The sequence below is a fragment of the Nelumbo lutea genome, chromosome 4 (genome assembly GCF_056320005.1).
Source record: "Nelumbo lutea isolate HS-2025 chromosome 4, American lotus-T2T, whole genome shotgun sequence".
In the NCBI taxonomy this organism is placed as follows: domain Eukaryota; kingdom Viridiplantae; phylum Streptophyta; class Magnoliopsida; order Proteales; family Nelumbonaceae; genus Nelumbo; species Nelumbo lutea.
The window spans coordinates 43,010,332-43,027,749 of NC_142687.1; the positions used below are offsets into that span (position 1 = coordinate 43,010,332).

General features: G+C 39.2%; 1 protein-coding gene across 1 annotated transcript; it reads right to left on the reverse strand.

Moving 5' to 3' along the window:
• Positions 1-1,978: 1,978 nt before the first annotated feature.
• Positions 1,979-17,214, reverse strand: LOC148855462 (glutamate decarboxylase-like). Its single transcript, XM_088982745.1, has 8 exons — positions 16,838-17,214; positions 15,039-15,178; positions 13,312-13,655; positions 13,016-13,220; positions 6,719-6,919; positions 4,978-5,446; positions 4,224-4,276; positions 1,979-2,695 (listed from the first exon to the last, which is right to left on the reverse strand). The coding sequence occupies exons 3-8, from the start codon at positions 13,395-13,397 to the stop codon at positions 2,222-2,224; spliced, it is 1,488 nt and encodes a 495-aa protein (XP_088838871.1). The 5' UTR covers positions 13,398-13,655; positions 15,039-15,178; positions 16,838-17,214; the 3' UTR covers positions 1,979-2,221.
• Between the last annotated feature and the right edge of the window lie 204 nt (positions 17,215-17,418).

The following is a 17,418-nucleotide window of genomic DNA, read 5'->3' on the forward strand; positions in this document are numbered from 1 at the left end:
TGAAGTCCTTAGGTTGTGGGGCCGTAAGGATCTCTATTGCTAACAGGGAGGTTGGGTCACCTATGGTGCTGCTAGTTGTATGACGACTTGACTGACATCGCCTTTCTTCTCTGCCTCCTTGTTATTATTGAGAGCAAGGTGGCTTCTCCTTGAATGGCAACGTGCACGTCGACGACATCTTCTCCTCGACACCTCGGTGGTGGTGTTACCTTTTGTACCAATAGGTGTCATTGCTATATTGTGCTCCTTAATTGAGACCCGGTTCCAGTTGTTAGGGTGACGAGGTGGATCCGTTCCTAGTTTCTAATGCCGAGCTGTTGGTCGCCTGGCTGCTGGCGCTAGTTCTGGATCTGTTGGTTATGCTACTAGTTCAAGTTTGGCTGTTGCGGCTACTATGACTAATGCGGTTGCTACATGAAGGCAGCAAACCTCTCCTCCCATGTCCGCATCTGGAAGTTCATATCGCGGACATACTGCACCAAGTCATGAAATTAGCATACATCGATCCCTATGGAAATCACTAATGGCTCTACTGGAGAGAGAGGCGCGTTCACCTGGTGTAGAGGGACGGTCGGGTTTGGCATTGTAGGCTCACCGGGCAGGGTTAATGGCATTGTAAACTGCTCGATGATCACATATGGGACTTTGGGGTGTGCTGCAGGCTGCTCCTGCCCCCCTTGTGACCTGGTTGTTGATGTTGTCGAGCTGGTTGTTGCTTGAAGATGCCATTAGGTCAATGAGGAGTAAGAAATAAAGATGGTGGGATTATGACTTTTTGTTGTGGTTCCTACAAACAACATCAATTGATGTAGCTTGATCTAGTCGCTCCCTACTAGAAGGAAATTCGGACTTCAAACTAATATGTGGTCTGATCAAACTACAAAGAAGAGAGATCAGAGGTCATAGGGTACTTTACCCGGTGTGGGCACTCTGATGCTTAAGTTAGCGTTAGAGATTCGTGAGAGTTGATAGCTTAGAATAATACACTGTGAGAGCTAAATTATGCGTACCTTGTGAGACTAGAGGTGATGCCTTTATATAGGCGATCTGGCATGAGCCTCACGAAGCATGTCCGAGATCACCAGCCCGCCTAACCTAGAATCCGTTCCACACCTGAAGATGGACTTCATGTAAGATGATAAAGCTTATCTAAATCCGTCCAATTCGGGTGGGATAGAGATAAGGTCCGTTGAAATGTGGTGTGATCCCAAAGACATCGAAGACTGCTAGCTCACTTGAGAAGAAGGCTATGTGGTATCTCAGCAGGTCGATGAGTGTGACGAGCTGCTCGGGCCCGATACTTAGTGACCCGAGGTGACTTGGAGTGCTAAGGTGACTGAGGATGCTGAGATGTCACTTAGTCATTACGTCGCTCCAAGTAATATCATCTCATTCAACGGACCAAATCGACCCTCATCAAGCAGTTAGAGGTATTTTTCTGTTTTGATGTCTCCTGATGATGTACTTTATTTCTTTGATTTATTTTTATTTATCCGTTCTTCCTACAAAAAAAAAGGTAAAAGAATCAGAGGAGTTGAGGTATTTGGCTACGTTGCATATATGTTTTCTTATCTCATTTTCTCGTAGTCCTGAACCAAGTCTGAAAATTGACATGCTGATGTGTTAGAATTTTATAAATTCACTGGAGAAGGCCTAATGGATTGGTAAATTGCAGAAATTGTGGCTGAATATTCATGGATAAAAAGATCCAAATCAACATAAACAAACCCAACTTGAAATTTCAAAAGGGCACGCTCTACCACAACATTAGAAGGAAAATCCTGAATTAGCATGCACACTGTAGTGTTGTTGGTGAATCATCTCCAAAATTGCGTTTTCCATCATTCCATACAACTCGTTATTCATCTCCGATCCAAAAAAAATGAATGATTACATCTCAACCAGGTTCAATTAATGATGAACATTTTCTCAACAGAGCATTGTAGTCACTCTTTAAGTATGGAATAGACAAAGCTGGTTAAAACATAAAACCCAGATTCAAAAAGCCCCAAATACATTATAAACTATAAGGTTTTTGAGGTATTTCTTATATGGACCATATCCGGTGCAAAAGATAATCTGTCAAAAGCAAGTAAAATTCTCCAAGCCCAAGTAATAATATTTAGCAATTATACTTACAACTTCACATAATACAAATTATTTAAACCATATGGGGAGTACAAGACAAACTCCTGGTCTGTTTTAGATGAAAGAGACATGTTTAGCAAACTCCGTTGGTCTTTTTGCCAGCCACCAGATTCCTCCAATAAGTCGTTATCTCCTCTTGAATCTCTCTCTCACTCTTTTTATTTGCATGTCCACCTCCATTGCCATCTTTTGTTTCAACTCGAGGCTGCACCCTGCTTGGCAAAGAGTCTAACTCCTTCAAAACCTTCTCTATATCAGCAATTAGCCGCACCGCAAGGCTTCTACTGAAATCCTCTCTAATCACCACTCGGAGGACAGCAATGTGTTGTGCATCAGGAGGCATTGTGTATGCTGGGACGATCCATCCAAACCTTCTCAAACTATCTGATATTTCAAAGACTGTGTGCTTGCTGCAATCTTTAAGAGCAAAGGCAACTAGTGGTACACCCACATCCTTGGAGACCACATCAAACCGACCCATCTTCTCTATCCCTTCCCTCAACACCTTCGCATTCTCCATGCAATTTTCCATAGCGTTCTTGTAACCCTTCACAAAATTGGCAAATATGTATTAATAATATTCTTTCCCATTGAAAAGGAAAATAAGATAATGGATTAGCATAAAATTCTCAGTTAAGGGACTGGCATAGTAGGTCCAGCTGCTTGTTAGGTCTTGACAAAGAAATAAACATCACAAACCTGATCGATCCAAGTGAGACAGAAAAACATTGATAAAAATGAACAATAAACTCCCAAATAATCCCACAAAAGTGAATATTACTGTCGTTCAACCAGGTTGATTTTTGCTCTAGCTAGTCTTCCAGGTAGGTAGGCACACAATTTAGGCATGTCTAACCCAAGCTCAGAACAGCCCAGGCTGAAATTTTAAATAGACTAGGCTTGGATTTTTAGTCCTTGGGCTAGGGCTGGGCAGAAAACCCCGGTTTTTTTCAAGTTGGGCTCGGGCTAGTGCTAAGGTAATAGCTTGATTCAGCAGAACCAGAAACCAGCCAAACTACAAATACATGCATGCACATATATAAAAAAAATATGCAATATTCTTATTTAATGATTTAAATTTCTGACGTTAAATAGGTTTATGGGAATTTTTAGTGCATAAGGCCTAATATGCCGACTTGAGCCTGATTGGCCAAAGCTTTGCCCAGGTCCAAGCCCAACCTGACTGTGTCAAATCTCAGTTCAAGCTGGGCTTGGGTTGGGCATATCAGGCCTGACCTTGAATTTGGTCCACTCTCAGGCCATAGACCAAAGACTTAAGGTTGGGCTTGGGCTGACCCTAAACCCAACCCAACTCACTCAAATTGCATCCCTACCATATTTGTTCAACCAACAAAGTAAACTAGTAAAACGCACCTCTCGTGTATTCGAACCTATTGGTTCAACTAGTGGGGTTCTCTATAAATCCAATTGTGACAATTCCAAATTATGACTAAACACCTAAAGAAAGTAAGACTATACTGAAATAGGGATCATTCCAAATTAGGATGTGTTTTTAGAATTTTTAGAAGTTGTGAATTTAAGTTATGACTAAGTTATGGTTTTACCCTAGATTTTGTTTCTATTTTAGAAAACTGTTTCTCTTAAAATCAGTATTTTAGAGCCAAGTCTCCATTCCATTTTGTCCTCTTCTTCATATAGCTGCATCTTCACTAGGAACAAAAAGAGCCTATGCTATACAAGAGGAGAACTTTGTACTTGAATATATGGAGATATTCCATCTTCCTTATTCACTTAGGTGTGAACCGGTTTATCAATCCTTGAATCAAAGTTGATCATGATCAATATGTAATTCATTGTTGCCTTACCTTAAAGCCTTCATTTACTAGTATGGATAAAATATCCTTTACTAATTCTTTCAAATCCTTTTAGAGTACACACTCTATCTATCTATTTATCTATCTATCTATGTATTGAAAGCACAGAGACACTTGGTATATTGTGCTGTAAAAAAAACACCAAACAATTCCCCTTAGTGGAGACACAATCCCCTTCATGTTAGAAAAATTGGAATCTCTTCTTACATTGAGATAAAAAGTAAAGTTAACAAAAATTACCTCAAACCCCAAACGGATTAACTGATAATATTGAGCAATTATTTGACTGGAGCCTGTCAAGAACAAGACTACAATTAATACTTCTCTAAGCTATTAAATTGCCACTAAAGCTGGGGATTAGTACTTCAAGAAGATAATCCAATATAAATGCAATATAAATAATATGTTTGTACTTGGGATACCAGAATTTTTTTTTTCTTGTATTGGGATAATCGAAATTGATAAACCAAAACCAGTTGACTGATCAAATACTTTTAGTCATCCAGCACGTGAATATTTATGATTAAAGGGTGGTAATGAGCATAAACACCTTGGCCCTTGCACTAAATGAATGATCAGCAGACAATCCTAATGCTAAACGCCAAACTGTGTATGGCCCACTCAACATTTCAACTTCATACCTACTTGGCCTCATATAAAGTACAGTTTGCCCCTTCAACTCAGAGGTTCATCACATGTAAATTGTATAAATAGCCAAACATTATGTGCTAAAATCATTTATTACCTATCCTTTAGGAAACACAAAGTAAAAAACTATGGAACAGAACATGTTTGGTATCCAATGGTGGTCCATGTTATTTGTGGTCTTGGGAAGGGCAGACTGGGTACAGTCCTAACCTTTGGCATATTTTTGCATTAAGTTTTCACCCTTAGACTCAAACCTGCTTTCACGCATGACAGCCCAAGATTTTACCATTAAACCAAGTAATGGACCCTAATATCACCAAAACCTTGCAATAAACAAATAAATTACCTTTCGAGAAGTTGAGAGTAAAAGTGGGTTGATCAGCCCCAAGATAATTTATGTGGAAGATAAGCTCTTCTGGCAAATCATCTTTAGTCCTCCAAACAACCCATCCCACACCAGCATAGACAAGGCCATACTTGTGCCCACTGACATTGATACTCTTAACCAGTGGCAGTCTGAAATCCCACTCAAGTTCCGGGTATAAGAATGGAGCTATGAATCCACCACTAGCAGCATCAACATGGACCGGAGTATCCCAACCAGTTTCCTTATTCTTCTTAGTAAGGAGATCATTCAAAAGTTTGACATCTTCAAACTCCCCTGTAAGTGTCGAGCCCAATATTGCTGCCACACATATGGTATTCTCATCAACCATCTCTACTGCTTTCACTGGGTCCATCACATAGAAGCCTTCCCTTAGCTTCACCTCTTTCAGTTCCACCTCAAAGTACCTTGCAAATTTCTCCCAGCAAACCTGCATAAGGAATAATTGGATCACTGAGAAAGGGAGATTTAATTAAGTAGTTATAAACTAAACAAGAGATGTAAATGAGGGCAGCAGAAGTCACCATTTGTGGTTTCCCCATCTAGGATATCTCTTAGGTTAAGGAAACCAATCTATAGGCAAGTAGACATTTCAATATTTGGATCATTTCAGGATCATGGACTTTTATTCAAATAATTACAAAAGTATGACAATACTTTTGATCTGATGGGCAATAGTAAATGTAGATACAAGTAGGGGAAACTAGTCATCATTTAAGGCAATCCCCACTTGACATATCTCTTGGGTAAAATAGACAATTTGCTAGTACAGTTTCAGAAATCAGTGAGGTAGGAGAAAAATTTAGCATGTCAAGTGAGGACTAAATTTGTTTAGGAGTGAGGTAGGAGAAAAATTTAGTCCTCACTTGACATGAAAGAGAATTGTGGTAGGAGGAAGGTGGTGCAAATTTTGCATCAATTTTAAAATTGGGATACGAAAATGTGAAGTGCCAGTAAATGCAAATGAAACAAAAGAAAATATACAAATTTTGTATCAGATCATAAAAGTGCAAATCATACTTAATCTGTTAAGTGAGGTCCCTAAATAAGTTTTTACTTATGCCCCCTCATGCAAAAGCCTATTAGGCTTGAAGCATGGACAAGCACAGTCCCATCCATACCTTGTGCTGAAATTTAATTATAATAAGGGCAGTGTGGATCACAAACTAGACAACTTGGTCAAACAAGCTCTGATACAATATCAAGGAGCTGTTCAACCTAAAAGCTTAAGCTGTTAGGTGAGGTCTCTTGGTACTTTTTTATTCTCTAAAACAAACAAACAAATGCAACACTGAAAAGCCAATAAACATGACTCCAACAGAGATAAATAACACCTGTTTTTAGGGTTATCTGTTTCATTGGAGTTCCCTTCAAGATACGAGCTATCAAAAGATTCAGTTTGATTCTAAGTGCCCAAGGATTGGAGTTTAACTTAAACAGGAGGCAATGAAATGGGTTTTCTTGAGCCTCATACCGTGCTTAAAGGGTACTGGAAGAATTCTAGTTCTTTAGAGTTTAGACTTTTGTCTCGCTGACTCCTCTAGAAAAAATGTTCCTATATATGAATGTTTGTGGTGTGTACAACTGTTTGGAATTTGAAAATCCATACTCCTATTAATGCAACATAAAATTCCAGTGCTCAAGATTCATACTATGCCTTAAGAGCTAGTTTAGATGTTTCATATGAAACAATAAATCATACCTGCACATTAGCACCAGTAACAATGTTTGGCTTATCATAGGGTTTTCCCTCAGCTTTCCTCTTGTTCTGCCACTTCCTCTTGAAGGCTAGTCCTGCCAGCATTATTGCCTCTGAGGACCCTATTGTTCCCACTCCAATGGCTATTTCTTCCTCTCCTATTGGGGCATGGAAGAGGTGGGCTATCATATTTACACATCGATTCTGTCAAGACCAATTAATTATGATCAGAAACTAATAGGAAATGCAGCATAAAGGTTTTGAAACATGGCAACACAATGCAATAAGATAAATGCATACTTTACTAAGCAACACTTCATGATTTTAGTTCATTTCTCAATTGGTTATAATTTGAATGTGAGAATTTTATAAGATAACCTCAAAATTCATTCTAAACCCCTTGATCAAGAGGTTATAATGTGAATGTGAGATTCTATATATGAAACCATATACAAATATTGAAACAACGATTGACTGAAGGAAGCGAAAATTGAGCTTGTAAAGATGATCACAAGTTCATAACCATTTAGACAAATGGGAAATAGAAATGCCACATTAACAACAATAGACTTGTTAAAAGGTTTGTTGGATCATTTCCCTATCTAAATCCCATTTATAGACGGTTATGATGGTGCAGACTAATAAACAATGGATTTGGCAACCAATCATGATTGAAGACACCAGTATCTTGTACCCATAAGATGTTGGTCCATGCATGCCTCACGTGTACAGAACACTGACGTGTTCACTCATGACAGGTTGCGCACACCACTGCATGGTTTTGTCTCCAGTCCATCCAGTCACCAGGCAAGTGGTGATTCACGGTTATAATCCAAAGCTAAAACCATAGGTGCAGTGAGATGTTTGCATATAGGATCAACATCATGGGCTCATTATATTTGGGACCATATGGGCCCGAGCCACACCAAGCTCAGGTAACCTAACCTGCATGTAATATCAAGATCAAACCCCAAAAACTTTTTTATCATTTTTATTATTGATATATCATGCCCCAGGAAAGGCAGAAATCTGATGATTGGGCAGCGTAAGCAACCATCCATCCATAACACTGTACTTGTCCATAGTTCAAAAATCCCTCCAATAAGCCCCAGTTAAAAAGAGATCCCAACCAAAAATCAAGATTTCTGGCTGCCCATTTTTAGCATTTTGTCTTTCAAATCATTAATAGATGTTTTGCACCATCCAAACAAAACAAAAGTAAAATAGACAGATTTTTCTTGAGCCCAGATCTGCTGAAAGCAAAGGCATGATAACATGAGAGCATTGCATAATGCATACAGCTGCACATCAGGGGAGATGCTCCCCATGTATGACTAGATGCCATACTCTAATCTCACTCACATGCTTTTTGCTTTACTCGTTTCAATTTTCCTATGGAAAATAGTTAGGTTGCAATGCCAAATGTGTTTCGACCTAAACAGTCAAGTGCTCTAGTTGTTGTAGTCAATTTCTGTTTTTTTTTTTTTTGTTCTGTTCCTTTCTTCTATCTGTTTCAGGCATGGTTTTCAAAACCGGACCGGACCGGATGCTTGGACCGGAAAAACCGGGTTTCCGTTTCCCCAAAAACTGGATTCCAGCCCCCAAAAAAAAACTGTTGATTTTGGTCAGTGAACCACTGAACCGGGCGGTTAACCGTTCGAACGGTTTTAACCATTTTTTTTGTCAGAACGAACCAAGCATTCGGTTCGAACAGTTGGACCATTCAACCCAGTAACTGGACCCCTGACCGGTTCAGTCACCGGGTCAGTTTTAAAAACCATGGTTTCAGGTGTTTTCTGCTCTGTTTTTGTTTTGTTTCTTTCTTTTGAGTCTCTGATTCTGTTTGGTGGTGCTGTTCTGCTTCCATTTTGCTGCTCTCAATGAAATGTTCTTTCTACTTTCTACCAAATAGGCAAATATATATAGTCAGACTCGGTTATTAATCTGGTGGGTCCTGATTCTGAATATGTAACAGGTAAGAATCTTATGCTATTATGGTGGCCCAACATTCCCTTTGCCACCCAACATTCCTTGATCAGCACCTAGATTTGGAGAGGAGCATGGAAAGAATGGTTGGAGAAAATGAGAAAGATTTAGCAAGACCTTTTCCAAAGGTCATCAAGAGGAGAAAATAGAACAAGACCACTACAGAAGGAGGATGAGGCTGTCTTTGAAAAGGAGAAGGGAGAAAGAAATGAAAGGAAGGAAGAAAAGGTTTCTGATTTAGAAGAAGAAATTACAATAGATGAAAACCCAGGTTATTGAAAAATTGGTTGATATGGAAAAGATAGTAAATGCAGGAGTGATAGTAAATAAAGCATTGGGTATTCTTGTATTGGAGGGGAGAAGAGTCTAGAAGGGTGTTAATAGAATTAGAAAACAATTATCCATTGCCTGTGTAGGAGGTTGTTGGGGATATACAAGAAAGTCCCTCATTGTCGGATGACGGCCACAACATTTTGAGATCAGATAGAACTGAAGAAGATGATATTGAAAAATTGCAGAGGTGGATGGTGCTCAGTTTTTTTAGAAAACCTCTGTTTTGAAACTGGGGAGGATCAATGTTCATTGAAGCTTGGGAAGGATACTTTAGCAGTTAAAAGACAGAAAACAGAGAAAGCATCAAGATATTTGGTTTCAAATGTATGTGCTATACCAAAAGGGAGTTTCTTTGGTATTGGACCAAACAAGATTATATTAAAAGAGCATCAAAGAAGTAATAGATTTGGAGGGTGTTCTGTTTTCACCAGTGCAGCACCGACTCTAAGTGGGTGGGGTTGAGTCTGGTTCTTGGGTTGAAATATGGCTGTGTTCAGCTTGTTTTTGGTCCTTTTGGTTGATTTGTTTTATGGATTTCGCTAATGTGGCAAGTCTTGTTTTAGCTAGATAATTGGGTTATTGGGCTTCTGTGGTCCGTTTTATTGGGATTTTTTTCATATAGGGTCTTTTTGGGAGTTACAGTCACTAGACTTGCTCATGGGCCGGGCCGAGCTGGGCTTTCACTCTTCATTAACAGATTTTTTTAAGGCCCGACCCTGAGCCTGGCCTGACCATTGGACCTACAACTTGGGCCCAAGCCCAGCCCTCATAAGAAAAACCCTGAAGCCTGAGCCCAAAGTCTAAAGCTCAACTTGTTGTCGCTGCTATCATTGAACAAAGAGAGAGAGAGAGAGAGAGAAATTATAAAGAAAAAAATTAAAAATGTATATATTAAATTATTAATATATATTATAATAAATATTATATATTTTATATTATATAAATTAGTCAGGCCAGGTTGGGCTCAGGCCAAGCTTTTTTGACAAATTCCAAGCCCGGACCAAAACAAAATCGGGCTTGGTGTTTTGGGCCCAAGGTTGGGCCCGCAGGCCTAACTACATGCCCAAGCCCGACTGGGGTGCGGATCAGGTCATCGGGCTACCCAGCCCATGAAACAGGTCTACTAGTCACTCTCCTTGTACCCAACTTGCACCCACAATCATGAGCAACCAGATGAACAGAGAGCACGCTCATTGATATACAGCCCACGAAACAGAGAGCACGCTCATGACTTGAAGAGATTGTAATAAGGGTATTTTGGTCTCCAAAAATCTCTTATTTCACCAAATGTACCAGCTACTGCTTCTAGGACTACTGTTGGTAGGGATGCAATGGGTCAGGTTAGCTCAAACCCAGCCCAAAAAAAGTCAGGTTGGGTTGAAGTTCAGGTCGAAAAGTATGAACCTGGCTTCATGTTCAAGAGGCTGGGTTGGGTTTGGCCTAACTTCAATTTATATCTGTACTAATGTATGTATACATGTAAGTAGGCATGTGTTGTAAGTATCCCCTTGAAAAAAAATTATGTAATACCTGTGTGATGTGTGTGTATGTATGAATGCATCTCTCCATTGTATATTTATATTTATGTATATATATGATACATATGCATTATGAATGGAAATAATTTCAAAGAAAAAATTTGCTAAACCATGATAAATATATCCTTCCGTATATAATATTGCTAAAAATGAGTTGACCTCAACCCTTGAGGCTAGCTAGGACAATAAGAACATGAGTAAAAACTATGGCCAGAACCCAACCGATCTCAACTTTGCATTGGGTTAGAGTTGAGTTCAGATCTGGTCCCAACAGCCATTGCAGCTGCGCATTGCGAACATCTCCCTTGAAACTGGTTTGAACAGCAATTGCAGATGTACATGGGATCATCTCGCCATGCGACTATACATGGGAACATCTTGCCATGACAAGGGAGATGTTTCCAATGCACAACTGCAATGGTTGTTGGGACACTGTATTAGGACCAGATCCATACTCGGGTTAGAGTTGTGGGTTCAACAACTCAGGCTGGTTAGGGTTAACTTCAACCCAACCTAACTAGGCCAAACCTGCAACCCCTATTATTTGGTCATACATAAATAAAATATATATTTGGTAAATTACGAAGACCCCCCACGCTATGAGATCAATGACAAATTCCCCCTAAACTTTCATTTGTGACAAAAACCTCTTGAACTTTCACTTTGTAACAAATACCCATTTTTCATTAGATTTCTGTCAATTAACATCAAAAATATTCTTATTCAGCTATTTAAAATTTTTTGAATCCCCAAATTACCCTTGTCTTATTTATTTAAATGATTTATAATTCGATTAATTTTCTAAGTATAACATTAAAATCCTCTAGGTAGACTATGTTGCTCCAATAGATCCTTGTAGATTTTTTATTGGATTCAATATTCAAATGAAATGCTAGAGGTTTCTTTCTTATAGATACAAATTTATGGTTTTTCTTGATTTTTTGGAGAAAGGAATAGATAATTTTAAGATGAAGAGAGACATTTCATGTCATTAAAATGAATAGAGAATTAAAAAAAAAAAATCTATGCCAATGAAATGGTTCTTGTTAATTTAATTGGTTTCATTGGAGAAAATGGAGGTATTTTTGGTCAAATAGAATTTACAAAAGAAAAGTTCAAGTTGGCATTTTAGTAATTTAAAACATTTCATCATCTGACTTAACAGTTAGGAATATTTGTGGCAAAGTAAAATTTCAAGGGATCTTTGTAAAGTTTAAGGGTACTTGTCACTAATCGCATGGTAAAAGGGGGATCTTTGTAATTTGCCCTTCTTATGAAATCAGCAGAATAGTAAATTTTTGTTAAGCCAGTGGAAAGGTAGATAGACAATAATCCAAAACGGCTGTTAGGCTGTGTTTGGTTGCAGTTTTATTTATACTAATACAAATGCATAAGAGAGCAAATGAAAACAATACAAATTCTGGTTTAATTTTGTTTTGAGGTTTACTTTATTTTACTTTAGGTCTTATTTTACTTCATTTACACAATAATCAGACAAAATAGATAAAATTTGAAACAAAAATAAATCAAAAATTCAAAATTCACACTCAAATCATATGCACTATCATAGCATTGCATCAGTGCAAGTAAAATTACACTACAACAAAGCTTAGGAGTAGACATCACTCATCCAGAGTTCAGCTTCGAATTGACAACATGTCATTCCCACGTGTCACCTCATGGTTCCTCCACATGGAAAACATACAGATCCTTTGAATTAGAAAATCATGGGAAATTTTCGCTGCCCACTTTTCTTTTTCATGCAACACGTGGCCGGGACACTCTGAATTAGAGTTCAGCTTTGAACAGTGGAATGTTATAACCTTGGTAATATCTCTATACTTATGTGCGATTCCCAATATGCAAAGTTGTAAGAGGCTTTTCGACAGGTATAGACACCGGCTTGCACAGACAAGTGAATTCTCCCAATTAACATTTTTTATTGACGGTGTTACAACAGTTTCAATAAGAAAATAAAAAAAATGTTATATTTTTATAAGCAATTACTTTTTCATCTCCACAACCCTCTCTTTTGTTTCCTACTCATCTCCGCTCCCCGCTGCCGAATAGTTGCCACCCAGGCCACTTATCTTTCTCTAAAAGGATAGAGATGGGCGTGAATTGGTAAACGTGTCCGATCCAAAAACGCACTCAAGTGTCTCAACAGCCCATCCTGGATTACTTACTTTTTCTATTCACTCTCTATCCGCCGTGAATTGCAGCAACACATCTCTATTATAAATTGATTTGAGAGATGTGTGGCGGATAGAGAGTGTTATTCCCTGGATGCATTTCTCAGTGAACTAACGTGTCATGCAGGGGGAGCTCTGTTGACAGCCTGGGCTGTCGAACGTTGACGGAATAAATGGTTTCCCCTAAACAATACAGAATTACAGATAGAGGAGAGAATTCCAGATCAAGAGGGTGAGAAATCGCAACTTGCCTGAAGCTCCGTGGTGACGGGATACTCGTCCATGTCGACGTAGTTCTTGTTGATGGCATCCATGATGAGCTTATCGCACTCCGGCTCCATCCATGTGGTCACAAAGGAGGCCAGGTTCAGCCTCGGGTTCCCGTCCAGCATCAGCTCGTCGCTGATGATCTGATATGCCGCTTCCTTTGGGATCGACTGCTCCGGCATCTTGAACCTGCAGTCACCAACCTCATCAGAATCCAAATCCAAAAAAGCGAAAGAAGAAACACAGAGAAACGAAAAGTTCAGTAGGTTCAAGAACTCGCCTGGGAAGCGATGTGCGCACATATCTGGACGCGAATGTCGAGTGCACATTCTCGCTGGAGTCGGTAGCCGTCGATGATACCACCATTTTTTTTTCTTCTCTGCGAGGAGATTGGCGAGATGATAGTCTTTACCGGTAGAATTAGAGGAGGATTTGAGCTTCAGTGATTGCTTGGTAGCATCAGGAGACAAGCCTCTTTTCCTTTTTCTTTTTGGAAGAGTCACCGTAGAATTGAAATTGAGGGACGCTTGTAAAATATGGGCAGATCGCCTTTAAATGGGCCCCGATATTTAAACAGATAAACTCATAAAAGAGGACCAACATGGAGACGATATGTCACCAAACCTTGTCGACAAATGGAAAAGGCGCGGTATTTATTAGTAACAAATCAGAGCTACGATTGACACATGGAATCTGATAAATGTATGGTGGGGCCTCAGTCGGTAACACCGTCCCCGTCATGTCCGATGGTTATAATTAGATAGGAAATGCATAGATGGAAGTGGACGCGAAGGTGGTGGGTTCCACGAGGGGTCAATGAGAGAGAAGCCAACCAAATGCAAGGACAGTGTTTTCCACCAAATATCACATGTTTTCGTTTTTCTTTAAACAAGTTTCCTCGAGTGATATATTACATCCCAAAAATCGAAATCTATTATTCCATGACATTCCACAAGAAAATTCTAAAATATTCTAGATATTTCCTGCTCATCTCACAAAATCAATTAGAGGAGTCGAACCACTTACCTAAAAATAATGGCCAAAGCATTTCTAGTTCTCGGTTGTTTTTTTAAAACGTTGTTTAGAATCCTCAAGGAGTGGGAGGTGTTGAGAGAAAATGAACAAAACATAAAGTAAATGGTAGGGAACTTTAGATTGGTCCGACTTTTGGGCTTAATGAGGTACATACATAGGTCATTAATTTTCATTTTATTTCTTCAATTATTGATTTGGCACTGCATGGTGAAGCTTGGGTAATGGGCTCACTATTTTCATTGTAAATTTCTAGTCTTTGATAAATAGAGAAGGAATGTGTTCATTTCTTGTCTCAATTTTTTTATTAAGGTGCACCTTTCCAAGGATTGCTGGGATTGGAGAAGGGGCAATAGAGTTTCTTTATAAAGATAGGATTTCAACTTTCACATCTTAATGAAGGGTAATATTGTCAAAGATAACGGTGGAAAAGTATACTTAAGTGTAATTGCAAAACTAATTGTGCGTTTAAGTCAATTTATGAAAATTCAAGGTATATTTAAGTCCCTTTACCCCTTTTTACTACTAAGGAAATGTAGTTTACATAATACAATCTTAAACAAAATTTGGATTTCCTCCTCAAGGTTTCATTCTCACACCCACCTCATGACAATTGCAGCCATGCATTAGGAGCATCTCTGCCCATAAATGAAAACCAAAGTTTTAAAAATTGAGCCAAAAACAGAAGCGCTTTGGCCATTGGTTTCCAGGTTAGTGGTTCAACCATATGGAACAAACAGTTCAGGTGATTTAATCTATTCGACCTATTAGGGTAAACATTATATATTGGTCAGATATTTTTCAGATATCATATATTTTCCATATCATAGTCTAACTCATATATATTATAAGAACAGAGAAGTAGGTGGTTGTTTGCTGTGAATGGAAAGAAAAGAAGAAAAGGAAAAGAGAGAAATAAAAGAAAAAAAAAGAAGGAAGGAAAGAATGAAGAAGAAGAAGAAGAAGGTGGTTCACCAGTGATGACGGCAGCGACAGTAGCGACGTACACAAACAGCAATGGCAACCGTAGATATGATCTTAGATCTCTCAGTTTCTCTCTCTCTCTCATCTCAATGATCTCATTTCAGTCCCTCCCCCATCTCTCGTTCTCGTCTCTGCAGAAATATTCCAATCGTGTTAGATCAAAATTTATGAATTCAGCCACTTTTCGATGAGGATAGTAATTGTGAGTCATCGAGGTTAGTAGGGCTTGGGTAAACCATGGTATCCATGGGTCAAATAGGCCATTTTTGTCCCAACCATTGCCAATCACTATTAGGACATTACGTCAAAGATCATGTCGGCATTTCAGCGTACTACACCAAATAGTTGACCCTCCCGTTGTAGCTGGGATAGACCAAAAGGTGTGTGAATTCATTAAGTATCACTATTTTGCTTTTAGTATTTGAACCCACAAACCATCAATAGTTAGCAACCTCCAACATAACTACATCACCAAAGCTCTGTTTTTTATAGTTATTTATATTCTTCACCCCTAGCCCTCCTTGGTCCTTAGGAAATCACATGATTCTCCGTAGAAATGTTTTTTATCATCAGCATAGCCCACCAAAAATCCCCCTGTAGAGAGTTAAGTGTAGAACAAACATTTTTTGAAAATAGTGTTTTTCCCATAAGGGGATGGCAGCTACATTACTCTTAAGCAAAACAGTCCTTGTAGCATGAGAGAGAGACCATGTTTTCTATCCAATTAAGTCCGGATTTGATTTTCTCAAGAACCAGTTGAGCATCACCAAAAGTTTTATGCTGATTTATGAGAAAGCATCCCAGACATTTTTCATCATCCATTCATCCTTCGTACTTAACACCCCAAGAGCCTAAAATAGCATATTGAGTTTGTCGATGGGTGTTTGGACTAAATAGAAGAGAAGATTTGGAATGATTCACTTGTTGTCTAAACCAACTCCCAAATAAATGTAGAATGTCCTTAATTTTGCATGCTTCATTTGAGGAATCCCTTCCAAATATTATGACATCGTCCAAATTAACATTAAATGGTTCAATTTGCAAATCCTGTGACCAAAAAGAAAGACCATGGAGTGACTGTTTCCAAGGAGTGTAACAACATATGAGAAAGAACATCCAATCCGAGAATGAACAAATATGGTGATAGAGGGCACCCTTAGACAAATCTCTCCTTGTGGTAGAATGAAATTAGGAGTACCATTAATAATGAAAGAGAGGGACACAGTCGAGAGGCAGCAAGAAATAAACTTATAGAAATAAGCATCAAATCCATGAAATTGGTAAGACATGCAAGAGAAAATCTCATTCCATTCGGTATACGTTTTTGAGAGATTTATTTCAAGTAAAAATGCACCGTGCCGGTTCTATAACAATCATTTTATTATCAGTGATATGGCGGCCCAATACGAAGGCATTTTGAGTCGCAGTAATTAGTCTTGGCAGAATAGTTCGAAGCCTGGTTGCGACAACTTTATACGTGACATTGCAAAAACCAATAGGGCGAAAATCAGTTGTTTCCACGCCCACTTTTTTTTAGGTATAAGAGCTACATGAGTTCCATTGATCTAATTAATGAAGTCCTCGGAAAAATTGTTGTCCAACATTTTTTTTTGTAAAAAAGTGCAAGTATGCCATCTGACCCTAGATCCTTTAGCTGCTCAATATCAAAGAGAGCTTCAGATATTTTCGATCCACATCAGTAATATCATGGGGAACAAAATTATTGTCTAAATATTCAAATTGAGGCTTAGCAGAAGTAAACAAATCCAAATAATAATGTCTTATGGTACCTTCAATTTCAACTTGGGCGCAGGAGCGCCCAACCGCCGTTACGGGTTTTCCACGCTGCTTTCAACTTGCTCGGCTGTGCTACCACGCCGCCCTATCGCTCAATCCGTTGCTTGTTACTAGCGCGCCCCTATTAGGTTAGGGTGTTCCCTCTTTTTCTAAGAATTCATGAGCCGCTCGAAAAAAGCCTTCCATTTCCGTCAAATTACCCGGCCTCCCCTGGCTCTTCCACCGTCCGGGCTCCCTTTCCTCCCTGCGTTATGCTCCCCTGGCGTAGGCCTACCATGCTTCGCGCCTATGGCGTTTTCGCCAGACGGTCTTTGCCAGTGCCATCCTCCCCGCTGGCTGTATGGGCAGGTTGTCCCTCGCTGCTGCATTCTATTAGGCTATGGATTACAGGAATAAATGTAGTTGAATGGGACAGCAGGCGGGTTACACGTTCCACTGTGCCGAGATGTGAGGTGCAGGTGGTGATGATCACCTCGGGGTATGCGCTAGCGCCCTTGACAGGCACGGGTCAGCAATCCAAACCCCCTGATTCTGAAGCCAGTCAATTGAAATTTTCTTTTCTTGATTTGAAGAA

What these genes read in the sequence shown, in the direction of transcription:
- LOC148855462 (XM_088982745.1), bottom strand. Translation starts at nt 13,397, where the DNA reads ATGGTGGTATCATCGACGGCTACCGACTCCAGCGAGAATGTGCACTCG. An exon ending in CCGTCACCACGGAGCTTCAG is followed by an intron (nt 6,920 to 13,015) that starts GCAAGTTGCGAT and finishes TGGTCTTGACAG; the next exon opens with AATCGATGTGTAAATATGAT. An exon ending in TACTCTCAACTTCTCGAAAG is followed by an intron (nt 4,277 to 4,977) that starts GTAATTTATTTG and finishes TGTTCTTGACAG; the next exon opens with GCTCCAGTCAAATAATTGCT.